Source organism: Mixophyes fleayi, chromosome 5 (assembly GCF_038048845.1).
Source record: "Mixophyes fleayi isolate aMixFle1 chromosome 5, aMixFle1.hap1, whole genome shotgun sequence".
NCBI classification, from domain to species: domain Eukaryota; kingdom Metazoa; phylum Chordata; class Amphibia; order Anura; family Limnodynastidae; genus Mixophyes; species Mixophyes fleayi.
The window spans coordinates 277,586,352-277,604,221 of NC_134406.1; the positions used below are offsets into that span (position 1 = coordinate 277,586,352).

The 17,870-nt window shown below is 48.5% G+C and overlaps 1 protein-coding gene across 1 annotated transcript in view; it reads right to left on the minus strand.

Moving 5' to 3' along the window:
* LOC142159413 (voltage-gated inwardly rectifying potassium channel KCNH2-like) overlaps nt 1-17,863 on the minus strand; it is a gene marked incomplete at its 5' end in the record, with an annotated part of 46,805 nt that extends 28,942 nt beyond the window's left edge. Inside the window, 4 exon segments of the mRNA XM_075214289.1 lie at nt 277-679; nt 17,758-17,786; nt 17,789-17,830; nt 17,833-17,863. Coding sequence (XP_075070390.1) covers nt 277-679; nt 17,758-17,786; nt 17,789-17,830; nt 17,833-17,863 — 505 coding nt within the window.
* Between the last annotated feature and the right edge of the window lie 7 nt (nt 17,864-17,870).

The following is a 17,870-nucleotide window of genomic DNA, read 5'->3' on the forward strand; positions in this document are numbered from 1 at the left end:
ACATTTATGTCACATAATAAACCAGCATGGGCCGCCTAACCCTAATCCTAACCCATAGATGGGACCTGGCATTGGCTCTTTAAATACAGAAATCCCAATGACGCTATATCGTGTGACATAAATGTGAAGTGCCGGCATTTACTGTATTTGGAATTGATACCGGGTCAGAGATGTATTATCTGCAGCTTTAATAAAGCACAATGACTTCACTCCTGGGCCACTTACTAACCCATCTTTTCTGTGACCTACAGTGTACATAATGGGGTCTATACTCACAGCCTATGAGCATGACGCAGATAGAGAAGATCTTCTCAGAGTTGGTGTTAGGAGACACGTTCCCAAAGCCCACGCTGGTCAGACTGCTGAAGGTGAAGTACAGGGCTGTGACGTATTTATCATTGATGGTCGGGCCAGACTTAGTGTTGCTGTTGTTGTAGGGTTTCATGATTTGAGTGCCCAGTGAGTACAACCAGCCGATTGGTCGATACTCCTGATCAAAGTGCTCCATGTGTCCAATGGCGTACCAGATGCAGGCCAGCCAATGAGCTATGAGGGCGAAGGTGCACATAAGGAGGAACAAGACAGCTGCCCCGTATTCAGAGTAACGGTCCAACTTACGGGCCACTCGCACCAAGCGCAGGAGGCGGGCTGTCTTCAGCAGACCAATCAGAGTAGTTGTCTAGGAAACAAAAAATAAAACAAATAAAATAAGAGACCAGACAATGAGAAAATACTGGAGAAAAAAGACAGATAAACCAATAGGGTAAAAGAAGATAAACATAACATACAGGAAAGTCTCAGAATAATGTTCTGCCCTCAATACCCTGTATCCGGTGACTTACCACCCTCCATACCCTGTATCCGACCACTTCCCACCCTCCATACCCTGTATCCGGTGACCTCCCACCCTCCATCCGACCACTTCCCACCCTCCATACCCTGTATCCGCTCACTTCACGCCCTCCATACCCTGTATCCGGTCACTTCCCACTCTCCATACCTTGTATCCGATCACTTCCCACCCTCCATACCCTGTATCTGGTCACTTCCCACTCTCCATACCCTGTATACGATCACTTCCCACCCTTCATACCATGTATCCGGTCACCTCCCACCCTCCATACCCTGTATCCGGTCACTTCACGCCCTCCATACCCTGTATCTGGTCACTTCCCACTCTCCATACCTTGTATCCGATCACTTCCCACCCTTCATACCCTGTATCCGCTCACTTCACGCCCTCCATACCCTGTATCTGGTCACTTCCCACTCTCCATACCTTGTATCCGCTCACTTCACGCCCTTCATACCATGTATCCGCTCACTTCACGCCCTCCATACCCTGTATCTGGTCACTTCCCACTCTCCATACCTTGTATCCGATCACTTCCCACCCTTCATACCATGTATCCGGTCACCTCCCACCCTCCATACCCTGTATCTGGTCACTTCCCACTCTCCATACCCTGTATACGATCACTTCCCACCCTTCATACCATGTATCCGGTCACCTCCCACCCTCCATAACCTGTATCCGGTCACTATCCACCCTCCATACCCTGTATCCGGTCACTTCACACCCTCCATACCCTGTATCCCTCCATAACCTGTATCCGACTACTTCCCACTGTCCATACCCTGTATACACTCACTTCCCACCCTCCATGCTCTGTATTCGGTCACTTCCCACCCTCCATTTCCTGTATACGGTCACCTACCACCCTCCATACCCTGTATCTGGTCACCTCCCACCCTCCATACTCTGTATCCGGTCACTTCCCACCCTCCATAACCTGTATCCGGTCACTTCCCACCCTCCATAACCTGTATCCGGTCACTTCCCACCAGAGGGTACCCTGTATCCGGTCACATCCTACCCTCCATACCCTGTATCTGGTCACATCCCACCCTCCATACCCTGTATCTGATCACTTCTCGCCCTCCATAACCTGTATCCGGTCACGTCCCACCCGAGGGTACCCTGTATCCGGTCACATCCTACCCTCCATACCCTGCATCCGATCACTTCCCACACTCCATTCCCTGTATCCGGTCACTTCTCACCCTCCATACCCTGTATCCGGTCACTTCCCACCCGCCCTCCATTCCCTGTATCCGGTCACTTCCCACTCTCCATACCCTGTATCCAGTCACTTCCCACCCTCCATACCCTGTATCCGATCACTTCCCGCCCTCCATAACCTGTATCCGGTCACTTCCCGCCCTCCATAATCTGTATCCAGTCACTTCTCACCCGAGGGTACCCTGTATCCGGTCACTTTCTACCCTCCATACCCTGTACCCCGGTTACTTCCAACACTCCATAGCCTGTACCGAGTCACTTCCCACCCTCCATACCCTGTGTCCGGTCACTTCCCACACTCCATTCCCTGTATCCGATCACTTCCTGCCCTCCATAACCTGTATCCGGTCACTTCCCACCCTCCATAACCTGTATCCGATCGCTTCCCACCCTCCATACCCTGTATCCGGTCACTTCCTACCTTCCATACCCTGTACCCGGTCACTTCCCACCCTCCAGATCTTGTATCCGGCCACTTCCACCCTCCATACCCTGTACCGAGTCACTTCCCACCCTCCATACCCTGTATCCAGTTACTTCCCACACTCCATTCCCTGTATCCAGTCACCTCCCACCCTCCATACCCTGTATCCAGTTACTTCCCACCCTCCATACCCTGTATCCAGTTACTTCCCACCCTCCATACCATGTATCTGGTCACTCCCACCCTCCATACCATGTATCCGGTCACTTCCTACCTTCCATACCCTGTATCCGGTCACTTCCCACCCTCCATACCCTGTATCCGGTCACCTCCCACTCTCCATACCCTGTATCCGGTCACCTCCCACCCTCCATACCATGTATCCGGTCACTTCCTACCTTCCATACCCTGTATCCGGTCACCTCCCACTCTCCATACCCTGTATCCGGTCGCTTCCCACCCTCCATACCCTGTATCCGGTCACCTCCCACTCTCCATACCCTGTATCCGGTCACTTCCCACCCTCCATGCCCTGTATCCGGTCACTTCCCACCCTCCATACCCTGTATACGGTCACCTTTCACCCTCCATACCCTGTATCTGGTCACATCCCACCCTCCATACCCTGTATGCGATCACTTTCCGCCCTCCATAACCTAAATCCATTCACTTCCCACCCTCCATACCCTGTATCTGATCACTTCTCGCCCTCCATAACCTGTATCCGGTCACGTCCCACCCGAGGGTACCCTGTATCCGGTCACATCCTACCCTCCATACCCTGCATCCGATCACTTCCCACACTCCATTCCCTGTATCCGGTCACTTCTCACCCTCCATTCCCTGTATCCGGTCACTTCCCACTCTCCATACCCTGTATCCAGTCACTTCCCACCCTCCATACCCTGTATCCGATCACTTCCCGCCCTCCATAACCTGTATCCGGTCACTTCCCGCCCTCCATAATCTGTATCCAGTCACTTCTCACCCGAGGGTACCCTGTATCCGGTCACTTTCTACCCTCCATACCCTGTACCCGGTTACTTCCAACACTCCATAGCCTGTACCGAGTCACTTCCCACCCTCCATACCCTGTGTCCGGTCACTTCCCACACTCCATTCCCTGTATCCGATCACTTCCTGCCCTCCATAACCTGTATCCGGTCACTTCCCACCCTCCATAACCTGTATCCGATCGCTTCCCACCCTCCATACCCTGTACCCGGTCACTTCCCACCCTCCAGATCTTGTATCCGGCCACTTCCACCCTCCATACCCTGTACCGAGTCACTTCCCACCCTCCATACCCTGTATCCAGTTACTTCCCACACTCCATTCCCTGTATCCAGTCACCTCCCACCCTCCATACCCTGTATCCAGTTACTTCCCACCCTCCATACCATGTATCTGGTCACTCCCACCCTCCATACCATGTATCCGGTCACTTCCTACCTTCCATACCCTGTATCCGGTCACTTCCCACCCTCCATACCCTGTATCCGGTCACCTCCCACTCTCCATACCCTGTATCCGGTCACCTCCCACCCTCCATACCATGTATCCGGTCACTTCCTACCTTCCATACCCTGTATCCGGTCACCTCCCACTCTCCATACCCTGTATCCGGTCGCTTCCCACCCTCCATACCCTGTATCCGGTCACCTCCCACTCTCCATACCCTGTATCCGGTCACTTCCCACCCTCCATACCCTGTATCCGGTCACCTCCCACTCTCCATACCCTGTATCCGGTCACTTCCCGCCCTCTATACCCTGTATCCTTCACTTCCCGCCCTCCATACCCTGTATCCGGTCACTTCCCACTCTCCATACCCTGTATCCGGTCACTTCCGCCCCCCATACCATGTATCCGGTCACTTCCCACCTTCCATACCCTGTATCCGACCACTTCCCACCCTCCATACCCTGTATCCGGTCACTTTCTCACAATCTTAGTTCTGATCATTTATAACAGTAATTATAAAATACTGAAACGCTGATTAGTGATCAATGGTTTAATCTGACTAATTACACAATGGAAAAATGAGATAATATATATATATATATATATATATATAAATCTATTTATAATACTAGAAAGATTATTATCATTAACCATTCTGCAATAATTTAGAGATCAGGAAAGTTACTTGTGTCAGGAGTGATTATAAATGGAGGTCAGAGCTATTTAAGGACACTGGTGTTAATAAATATGGTGGTATGAGTATTCAGAGGATTAATGACTGTATTAATGGGGGCTATGAGTATTTAGGTCACTTGTGATTGTATTACTGGAGTGCAGTGAATATTCTGGGGCGTATAACATCTTATTACACAGAGAAACAATGGAACCTATGTGTGACACACCACGAGGCAATATAGTAGCTTATACATAGATATAAAATAGTGGCGTAGATAACACTCACATGTTATACAGGGGTCTCTCCAACACTGGATTTATCCATTTCTCTCTAAACTCAGTTTACTACAATGTATAATGCTGGATCCATACCACACTATTATCACCAGACAACCCCTGCCTCCTGTACCCTGCCATTTATCATTCTGAATGATGACCACTGGGGGGAGCTGTCCTATCCCTGTGAAACACACCCAGTGTGGTGTCTGAATACACTGCACCAGCATTACACCAACCTACAGTTACTTTACCTCTTTCCTGTTCTTTGGACTTTCTTCGATCCTCTTCCTTAACTTGAAAGAAAAACATGTTTCATTCAATCTCTCACCATTACCGTCCCTGGAGACAGACCAACCTCGACCCCTTCCTCTAAATCCCTATGGTGTCTGTCTGGCTGGCAGGGGTCTTATTAAGGACATACAATTTGAAATGCCGAGATCTACATTAGGAGAATTTAGGGGGGGATAGAAAAGTAACAACAGTAATTTGAGGATTTTCACTTTTGCTTCGTTAATTGTTATACTTTAGGGAGAAGAATCTCGTCAAACCTCCCGGACGGAGAAGATAAACCCACATAGAGTGCAGAATTCTCTCAGTATTGCGGGGTGACGGTTTCGCTTTCTCTAAACTGGTGTAATAACGGCCTCAGTCACAGACTAAGAGGGAGGCCGCTCAGCCCAATGTGGGCGAGGATTAAGGTGGAGGCTGCCGAAACCCCATGGAATATGTCATAAATCTACAATAAATAGAATGTTGGTATTATTTATACAGCGCCAACATAAGATGCAGCGCTGCACAGAGAATACTCAACACTGGTTAGATGACGGCTGCTTTTAGGGTTATGATTCTCAGGATTGGACGACAGCCTCAGTTTTTGTTAGCTGAAATCTTTAGCTCTACATCATATATAATAGACATGGCCTGATTCACATCCGCTCGCAACTTGCGGTTAAAAAAAACAGGGAACTTGAGTGTAATGTCACCCGTATTCAAGTCCACGTGGATCTTGAGATTTGAATATAGGTGAATGAATCGCCCCTTCACTTTCCTCCTTCAAGCCGCACGCAGTCGTGTCGTTTGTGTCTGGAGATGAATTGCATGCAATTGTGTGCACGGCGTAAGTCTCGTTGTGGAGCAAATTCATGGAAGGTACGGCACCAAATGGACTTATGTTCAGACATGGATCAGGCCCATAATGGGAGTAAGAGCATGTATGTAGCGTATATATGGAGAGCCGTACACATCTCCAGTCCGTGTCCCCAGCATATGCACCAGACTTATGATAAGTCATCATCACCTCCCGGGTATCCGGGTGTTTGTGCATTAGTCTCAGGTGTATAAGCCCAGCTTTTACTGTGCTCACTCAACGCTAGTGCGCCCTTCTGTCCACGTCTCTTCAGGTGCCAGAAACACACACACCTGCATAGGTCCATACGTGTGGGCTCACGTTCTGGACATGAACACAGCAATATCATGCAATATACGCTACACAAAATGGCGTACGCCCCACTCTGCGTTACCCCATAATGTGTCTAACTAGTGATCACTTGTGAGCTCAGGACCGTCCACGTCACAGGAGAACTGAGCAATGTAAGCTCTAAATCACTACAAGTCGTAGGTCCTAATTAATGGTAAGAACCTCAGATCTGATTGGTGGAAATCCTCAGTTTTACACTACGTGGGAGATACACTTAGGGAAGATCTTCTAAGGTTTAGGGGATCAGTTCTTATCACCCTCTGTCTCCATAACTAGGCACATAATAGTGGACATCACGGGTTATGCAGAACTTGGTGAGTTTGGATAAGCAGAGAATTCATGGTTCACATACATAGAGCCATCACTTGCACTGCTGAGCAGCTGGACAATGCGGGGTGGAAGCAGGAGCAGCAGTGGAGAGAGTGGAATAGTATTAATTATAACTCCAGCCAGGTCTATAATGAGAGGCACGAGCTGCTGAGATTCAGCACATACTAAAGACAGTGTGTGTTCACTACTTAGCATGTGCATGTTACCATGTGTCATAGCAAGAACTGTATCATTCTCATTCACACAGGTTGCCATTCTGCTTTATATACATATATATGTGCTGGCTGCGTGTGGCTACGAGCCTTTAGAAATTGGCCTACTGTCCGATAAGACTGAATTGTAGTATGTGACTGTCCTCCACACGTACTGTACATATATATAGACTATATAGACATGTACTGTGCAACCAGCTACAGCCTAATAAAATGTACTGTACAACTACCAAACCTGAGTATCTCAACATAGCCCTCTCACCTGTCACTGTACCTGTAATATCTGAGCAGAGACCTCTCACCTGTCACTGTACCTGTAATATCTGAGCAGGGACCTCTCACCTGTCACTGTACCTGTAATATCTGAGCAGAGACCCCTCACCTGTCACTGTACCTGTAATATCTGAGATGAGACCTCTCACCTGTCACTGTACCTGTAATACCTGAGCAGAAACCCCTCACCTGTCACTGTACCTGTAATATCTGAGCAGGGACCTCTCACTGTACCTGTAATATCTGAGCAGGGACCTCTCACCTGTCACTGTACCTGTAATATCTGAGCAGGGACCCCTCACCTGTCACTGTACCTGTAATATCTGAGCAGGGACCTCTCACCTGTCACTGTACCTGTAATATCTGAGCAGGGACCTCTCACCTGTCACTGTACCTGTAATATCTGAGCAGGGACCTCTCACCTGTCACTGTACCTGTAATATCTGAGCAGGGACCCCTCACCTGTCACTGTACCTGTAATATCTGAGCAGAGACCTCTCACCTGTCACTGTACCTGTAATATCTGAGCAGGGACCTCTCACCTGTCACTGTACCTGTAATATCTGAGCAGAGACCTCTCACCTGTCACTGTACCTGTAATATCTGAGCAGGGACCTCTCACCTGTCACTGTACCTGTAATATCTGAGCAGGGACCTCTCACCTGTCACTGTACCTGTAATATCTGAGAAGAGACCTCTCACCTGTCAGTGTACCTGTAATATCTGAGCAGGGACCTCTCACCTCTCACTGTACCTGTAATATCTGAGCAGAGACCCCCTCACCTGTCACTGTACCTGTAATATCTGAGCAGGGACCTGTCACTGTACCTGTAATATCTGAGCAGAGACCTCTCACCTGTCACTGTACCTGTAATATCTGAGCAGAGACCTCTCACCTGTCAGTGTACCTGTAATATCTGAGCAGAGACCCCCTCACCTGTCACTGTACCTGTAATATCTGAGCAGGGACCTGTCACTGTACCTGTAATATCTGAGCAGGGACCTCTCACCTGTCACTGTACCTGTAATATCTGAGCAGAGACCCCTCACCTGTCACTGTACCTGTAATATCTGAGCAGGGACCCCTCACCTGTCACTGTACCTGTAATATCTGAGCAGAGACCACTCACCTGTCACTGTACCTGTAATATCTGAGCAGGGACCTGTCACTGTACCTGTAATATCTGAGCAGGGACCTCTCACCTGTCACTGTACCTGTAATATCTGAGCAGAGACCTCTCACCTGTCACTGTACCTGTAATATCTGAGCAGAGACCCCTCACCTGTCACTGTACCTGTAATATCTGAGCAGAGACCCCTCACCTGTCACTGTACCTGTAATATCTGAGCAGGGACCTCTCACCTGTCACTGTACCTGTAATATCTGAGCAGAGACCCCTCACCTGTCACTGTACCTGTAATATCTGAGCAGGGACCCCTCACCTGTCACTGTACCTGTAATATCTGAGCAGGGACCTGTCACTGTACCTGTAATATCTGAGCAGAGACCTCTCACCTCTCACTGTACCTGTAATACCTGAGCAGAGACCCCTCACCTGTCACTGTACCTGTAATATCTGAGCAGGGACCTCTCACCTGTCACTGTACCTGTAATATCTGAGCAGGGACCTCTCACCTGTCACTGTACCTGTAATATCTGAGCAGGGACCTCTCACCTGTCACTGTACCTGTAATATCTGAGCAGGGACCTCTCACCTGTCACTGTACCTGTAATATCTGAGCAGGGACCTCTCACCTGTCACTGTACCTGTAATATCTGAGAAGAGACCTCTCACCTGTCAGTGTACCTGTAATATCTGAGCAGGGACCTCTCACCTCTCACTGTACCTGTAATATCTGAGCAGAGACCCCCTCACCTGTCACTGTACCTGTAATATCTGAGCAGGGACCTGTCACTGTACCTGTAATATCTGAGCAGAGACCTCTCACCTGTCACTGTACCTGTAATATCTGAGCAGAGACCTCTCACCTGTCAGTGTACCTGTAATATCTGAGCAGAGACCCCCTCACCTGTCACTGTACCTGTAATATCTGAGCAGGGACCTGTCACTGTACCTGTAATATCTGAGCAGGGACCTCTCACCTGTCACTGTACCTGTAATATCTGAGCAGAGACCCCTCACCTGTCACTGTACCTGTAATATCTGAGCAGGGACCCCTCACCTGTCACTGTACCTGTAATATCTGAGCAGAGACCACTCACCTGTCACTGTACCTGTAATATCTGAGCAGGGACCTGTCACTGTACCTGTAATATCTGAGCAGGGACCTCTCACCTGTCACTGTACCTGTAATATCTGAGCAGAGACCTCTCACCTGTCACTGTACCTGTAATATCTGAGCAGAGACCCCTCACCTGTCACTGTACCTGTAATATCTGAGCAGAGACCCCTCACCTGTCACTGTACCTGTAATATCTGAGCAGGGACCTCTCACCTGTCACTGTACCTGTAATATCTGAGCAGAGACCCCTCACCTGTCACTGTACCTGTAATATCTGAGCAGGGACCCCTCACCTGTCACTGTACCTGTAATATCTGAGCAGGGACCTGTCACTGTACCTGTAATATCTGAGCAGAGACCTCTCACCTGTCACTGTACATGTAATATCTGAGCAGGGACCTCTCACCTGTCACTGTACCTGTAATATCTGAGCAGAGACCCCTCACCTGTCACTGTACCTGTAATATCTGAGCAGGGACCCTGTCACTGTACCTGTAATATCTGAGCAGAGACCTCTCACCTGTCACTGTACATGTAATATCTGAGCAGGGACCTCTCACCTGTCACTGTACCTGTAATATCTGAGCAGGGACCTCTCACCTGTCACTGTACCTGTAATATCTGAGCAGAGACCTCTCACCTGTCACTGTACATGTAATATCTGAGCAGGGACCTCTCATCTGTCACTGTACCTGTAATATCTGAGCAGAGACCCCTCACCTGTCACTGTACCTGTAATATCTGAGCAGGGACCTGTCACTGTACCTGTAATATCTGAGCAGAGACCTCTCACCTGTCACTGTACATGTAATATCTGAGCAGGGACCTCTCACCTGTCACTGTACCTGTAATATCTGAGCAGAGACCTCTCACCTGTCACTGTACCTGTAATATCTGAGCAGAGACCTCTCACCTGTCACTGTACCTGTAATATCTGAGCAGGGACCTCTCACCTGTCACTGTACCTGTAATACCTGAGCAGAGACCTCTCACCTGTTACTGTACCTGTAATATCTGAGCAGGGACCTCTCACCTGTCACTGTACCTGTAATACCTGAGCAGAGACCTCTCACCTGTTACTGTACCTGTAATATCTGAGCAGAGACCTCTCACCTGTCACTGTACCTGTAATATCTGAGCAGAGACCTCTCACTTGTCACTGTACCTGTAATATCTGAGCAGAGACCTCTCACCTGTCACTGTACCTGTAATATCTGAGCAGAGACCTCTCACCTGTTACTGTACCTGTAATATCTGAGCAGGGACCTCTCATCTGTCACTGTACCTGTAATATCTGAGCAGAGACCTCTCACCTGTCACTGTACCTGTAATATCTGAGCAGAGACCTCTCACTTGTCACTGTACCTGTAATATCTGAGCAGAGACCTCTCACCTGTCACTGTACCTGTAATATCTGAGCAGAGACCTCTCACCTGTTACTGTACCTGTAATATCTGAGCAGAGACCTCTCACCTGTTACTGTACCTGTAATATCTGAGCAGAGGACCTCTCACCTGTCACTGTACCTGTAAATATCTGAGCAGAGACCTCTCACCTGTCACTGTACCTGTAATATCTGAGCAGGGACCTTTCACCTGTCACTGTACCTGTAATATCTGAGCCAGAGACCTCTCACCTGTCACTGTACCTGTAATATCTGAGCAGGGACCTCTCACCTGTCACTGTACCTGTAATAACTGAGCAGAGACCTCTCACCTGTCACTGTACCTGTAATATCTGAGCAGAGACCTCTCACCTGACACTGTACCTGTAATAACTGAGCAGAGACCTCTCACCTGTCACTGTACCTGTAATATCTGAGCAGAGACCTCTCACTGTATCTGTAATATCTGAGCAGAGACCTCCCTCACCTGTCACTGTATCTGTAATATCTGAGCAGAGACCTCTCACTGTACCTGTAATAACTGAGCAGAGACCTCTCACCTGTCACTGTACCTGTAATATCTGAGCAGGGACCTCTCACTGTACCTGTAATATCTGAGCAGGGACCTCTCACCTGTCACTGTACCTGTAATATCAGAGCAGGGACCTCTCACCTGTCACTGTACCTGTAATATCTGAGTAGAAACCCTCTCACCTGTCACTGTACCTGTAATATCTGAGCAGAGACCTCTCACCTGTCACTGTACCTGTAATATCTGAGTAGAAACCTCTCACCTGTCACTGTACCTGTAATATCTGAGCAGAGGACCCCTCACCTGTCACTGTACCTGTAATATCTGAGCAGAGGTCTCTCACCTGTCACTGTACCCGTAATATCTGAGCAGAGACCCCTCACCTGTCACTGTACCTGTAATATCTGAGCAGAGACCTCTCACCTGTCCACTGTACCTGTAATATCTGAGCAGGGACCCCTCACCTGTCACTGTATCTGTAATATCTGAGCAGAGACCTCTCACCTGTCACTGTACCTATAATATCTGAGCAGAGACCCCTCACCTGTCACTGTACCTGTAATATCTGAGCAGAGGTCTCTCACCTGTCACTGTACACGTAATATCTGAGCAGAGACCCCTCACCTGTCACTGTACCTGTAATATCTGAGCAGAGACCTCTCACCTGTCACTGTACCTGTAATATCTGAGCAGGGACCCCTCACCTGTCACTGTACCTGTAATATCTGAGCAGAGACCTCTCACCTGTCACGTACCTGTAATATCTGAGCAGAAACCTCTCACCTGTCACTGTACCCGTAATATCTGAGCAGGGACCTCTCATCTGTCACTGTACCTGTAATATCTGAGCAGAGATCTCTCACCTGTCACTGTACCTGTAATATCTGAGCAGAGACCTCTCAATTGTCACTGTACCTATAATATCTGAGCAGAGACCTCTCACCTGTCACTGTACCTGTAATATCTGAGCAGAGACCCCTCACCTGTCACTGTAATATCTGAGCAGGGACCTCTCACCTGTCACTGTACCTGTAATATCTGAGCAGAGACATCTCACCTGTCACTGTACCTGTAATATCTGAGCAGAGACCTCTCACCTGTCACTGTACCTGTAATATCTGAGCAGGGACCTCTCACCTGTCACTGTACCTGTAATATCTGAGCAGGGACCTCTCACCTGTCACTGTACCTGTAATATCTGAGCAGGGACCTCTCACCTGTCACCTGTACCTGTAATATCTGAGCAGAGACCTCTCACCTGTCACTGTACCTGTAATATCTGAGCAGAGACCCCTCACCTGTCACCTGTACCTGTAATATCTGAGCAGAGACTCTCACCTGTCACTGTACCTGTAATATCTGAGCAGGGACCTCTCACCTGTCACTGTACCTGTAATATCTGAGCAGAGACCTCTCACCTGTCACTGTACCTGTAATATCTGAGCAGAAACCCCTCACCTGTCACTGTACCTGTAATATCTGAGCAGGGACCTGTCACTGATACCTGTAATATCTGAGCAGAGACCTCTCACCTGTCACTGTACCTGTAATATCTGAGCAGGGGACCTCTCACCTGTCACTGTACCTGTAATATCTGAGTAGAACCTCTCACCTGTCACTGTATCTGTAATATCTGAGCAGAGACCTCTCCCCTGTCACTGTACCTGTAATATCTGAGCAGATATCTCTCACCTGTCACTGTACCTGTAATATCTGAGCAGAGACCTCTCACTTGTCACTGTACCTGTAATATCTGAGCAGAGACCTCTCACTGTCACTGGTACCTGTATATCTGAGCAGAGACCTCTCATCTGTAACTGTACCTGTAATATCTGAGCAGGGACCTCTCACCTGGTCACTGTACCTGTAATATCTGAGCAGAGACCTCTCACCTGTTACTGTACCTGTAATATCTGAGCAGAGACCTCTCACCTGTCACTGTACCTGTAATATCTGAGCAGGGACCTCTCACTGTACCTGTAATATCTGAGCAGGGACCCTCTCACCTGTCACTATACCTGTAATATCTGAGCAGAGACCTCTCACCTGTCACTGTACCTGTAATATCTGAGCAGAGATCTCTCACCTGTCACTGTACCTGTAATATCTGAGCAGAGACCTCTCACTTGTCACTGTACTGTAATATCTGAGCAGAGACCTCTTCACCTGTCACTGTACCTGTAATATCTGAGCAGGGACCTCTCACCTGTCACTGTACCTGTAATATCTGAGCAGAGACCTCTCACCTGTCACTGTACCTGTAATATCTGAGCAGGGACCTCTCACCTGACACTGTATCTGTAATATCTGAGCAGAGACCTCTCACCTGTCCACTGTACCTGTAATATCTGAGGCAGAGGACCTCTTCATCTGTAACTGTACCTGTAATATCTGAGCAGGGACCTCTCACCTGTCACTGTACCTGTAATATCTGAGCAGAGACCTCTCACCTGTTACTGTACCTGTAATATCTGAGCAGAGACCTCTCACCTCACACTGTACCTGTAATATCTGAGCAGGGACCTCTCACCTGTCCCTGTACCTGTAATATCTGAGCAGGGACCTCTCACCTGTAACTGTACCTGTAATATCTGAGCAGGGACCTCTCACCTGTCCACTGTACCTGTAATATCTGAGTAGAAACCTCTCACCTGTCACTGTACCTGTAATATCTGAGCAGAGACCTCTCACCTGTCACTGTACCTGTAATATCTGAGCAGAGACTCTCACCTGTCACTGTACCTGTAATATCTGAGCAGGACCTCTCACCGTCACTGTACCTGTAATATCTGAGCAGGGACCTCTCACCTGTCACTGTACCTGTAATATCTGAGCAGAGACCTCTCACCTGTCAACTGTACCTGTAATATCTGAGCAGAGACCTCTCACCTGTCACTGTACCCGTAATATCTGAGCAGAGACCCCTCACCTGTCACTGTACCTGTAATATCTGAGCAGAGACCCCTCACCTGTCACTGTACCTGTAATATCTGAGCAGAGACCTCTCACCTGTCACTGTACCTGTAATATCTGAGCAGGGACCTCTCACCTCTCACTGTATCTGTAATATCTGAGCAGGGATCTCTCACCTGTCACTGTACCTGTAATATCTGAGCAGGGACCTCTCACCTGTCACTGTACCTGTAATATCTGAGCAGAGACCTCTCACCTGTCACTGTACCTGTAATATCTGAGCAGAGACCTCTCACCTGTCACCGTACCTGTAATATCTGAGCAGAGACCTCTCACCTGTCACTGTACCTGTAATATCTGAGCAGAGACCTCTCATCTGTAACTGTACCTGTAATATCTGAGCAGGGACCTCTCACCTGTCACTGTACCTGTAATATCTGAGCAGAGACCTCTCACCTGTTACTGTACCTGTAATATCTGAGCAGAGACCTCTCACCTGTCACTGTACCTGTAATATCTGAGCAGGGACCTCTCACTGTACATGTAATATCTGAGCAGGGACCTCTCACCTGTCACTATACCTGTTAATTATCTGAGCAGAGACCTCTCACCTGTCAACTGTACCTGTAATATCTGAGCAGAGATCTCTCACCTGTCACTGTACCTGTAATATCTGAGCAGAGACCTCTCACTTGTCACTGTACCTGTAATATCTGAGCAGAGACCTCTCACCTGTCACTGTACCTGTAATATCTGAGCAGAGACCTCTCATCTGTCACTGTATCTGTAATATCTGAGCAGGGACCTCTCACCTGTCACTGTACCTGTAATATCTGAGCAGAGACCTCTCATCTGTAACTGTACCTGTAATATCTGAGCAGGGACCTCTCACCTGTCACTGTACCTGTAATATCTGAGCAGAGACCTCTCACCTGTTACTGTACCTGTAATATCTGAGCAGAGACCTCTCACCTGTCACTGTACCTGTAATATCTGAGCAGGGACCTCTCACTGTGTACCTGTAATATCTGAGCAGGGACCTCTCACCTGTCCCTGTATCTGTAATATCTGAGCAGGGACCCTCTCACCTGTAACTGTACTGTAATATCTGAGCAGGGACCTCTCACCTGTCACTGTACCTGTAATATCTGAGTAGAAACCTCTCACCTGTCACTGTACCTGTAATATCTGAGCACAGACCTCTCACCTGTCACTGTACCTGTAATATCTGAGCAGAGACCTCTCACCTGTCACTGTACCTGTAATATCTGAGCAGAGACCTCTCACCTGTAACTGTACCTGTAATATCTGAGGCAGGGACCTCTCACCTGTCACTGTACCTGTAATATCTGAGTAGAGAACCTCTCACCTGTCACTGTACCTGTAATATCTGAGCAGAGGACCTCTCACCTGTCACTGTACCTGTAATTTCTGAGCAGAGACCTCTCACCTGTCACTGTACCTGTAATATCTGAGCGAGGGACCTCTCACCTGTCACTGTACCTGTAATATCTGAGCAGGGACCTCTCACCTGTCACTGTACTGTAATATCTGAGCAGAGACCTCTCACCTGTCACTGTACCTATAATATCTGAGCAGAGACCTCTCACCTGTCACTGTACCCGTAATATCTGAGCAGAGACCCCTCACCTGTCACTGTACCTGTAATATCTGAGCAGAGACCTCTCACCTGTCACTGTATCTGTAATATCTGAGAGAGACCTCTCACCTGTCACTGTACCTGTAATATCTGAGCAGGGACCTCTCACCTCTCACTGTATCTGTAATATCTGAGCAGGGATCTCTCACCTGTCACTGTACCTGTAATATCTGAGCAGGGACCTCTCACCTCTCACTGTATCTGTAATATCTGAGCAGGGATCTCTCACCTGTCACTGTACCTGTAATATCTGAGCAGGGACCTCTCACCTCTCACTGTATCTGTAATATCTGAGCAGAGGACCCCCTCACCTGTCACTGTACCTGTAATATCTGAGCAGAGACCTCTCACCTGTCCACTGTATCTTAATATCCTGAGGAGAGACCTCTCACCTGTCACTGTACCTGTAATATCTGAGCAGGGACCTCTCACCTCTCACTGTATCTGTAATATCTGAGCAGGGATCTCTCACCTGTCACTGTACCTGTAATATCTGAGCAGGGACCTCTCACCTGTCACTGTACCTGTAATATCTGAGCAGGGACCTCTCACCTGTCACTGTACCTGTAATATCTGAGCAGAGACCTCTCACCCTGTCACTGTACCTGTAATATCTGAGCAGAGACCTCTCACCTGTCACTGTACCTGTAATATCTGAGCAGAGACCTCTCACCTGTTACTGTACCTGTAATATCTGAGCAGAGACCTCCCTTCACTGTACCTGTAATATCTGAGCAGAGACCCCTCACCTGTCACTGTACCTGTAATATCTGAGCAGAGACCTCTCACCTGTCACTGTACCTGTAATATCTGAGCAGAGACCTCGTCACCTGTCACTGTACCTGTAATATCTGAGCAGAGACCTCTCACCTGTCACTGTACCTGTAATATCTGAGCTCAGGGACCTCTCACCTGTCACTGTACCTGTAATATCTGAGCAGAGACCCCTCACCTGTCACTGTACCTGTAATATCTGGAGCAGAGACCACTCACCTGTACACTGTACCTGTAATATCTGAGCAGGGACCTCTCACCTGTCACTGTACCTGTAATAAGTCTGAGCAGAGACCCTCTCAACCTGTCACTGTACCTGTAATATCTGAGCAGAGACCTCTCACTGTACCTGTAATATCTGAGCAGAGACCTCTCACCTGTCACTGTACCTGTAATATCTGAGCAGAGACCCCCTGTCACTGTACCTGTAATATCTGAGCAGAGACCTCTCACCTGTCACTGTACCTGTAATATCTGAGCAGAGACCTCTCACCTGTCACTGTACCTGTAATATCTGAGCAGAGACCTCTCACCTGTCACTGTACCTGTAATATCTGAGCAGGAGACCTCTCACCTGTCACTGGTTGACTCTGTAATGTATCTGAGCAGAGACCTCTCACCTGTCACTGTACCTGTAATATCCTGAAGCAGAAGACCCCTCACCTGTCACTGTACCCTGTAATATCTGAGCAGAGACCACTCACCTGTCACTGTACCTGTAATATCTGAGCAGGGACCTCTCACCTGTCACTGTACCTGTAATATCTGAGCATTTGAACTAGAAGGTATATGGATTGACAAAGCTCCATAAATGAGAAAGGCCGACACCACAATCTTGGAACTGCCCATGATGCAGTTTGTGACCTTTGTAATGACTCGTACAAGAGGTCATGCCTGACAAATGAACTAACCACCTACTGTCTGAATAAGAACCCCTTAAAGTAGATGTTATCTGTTTAATGGCCAGAAGAGTGGGTGCAGCGTGTAAACAAGGCAGCCAGTGAGAACACAAGGAGCCGCTAGTGGTCCTTACCTCCTCAGAGCCAGAGCCAAAAATCAGAGATCAAAAGGTATAGCTGCCACCATATCAATGAGGAACCAGCCTTGAAGTAGTGGATCGCAATCTTGCCGGGGTGGCTTACGACA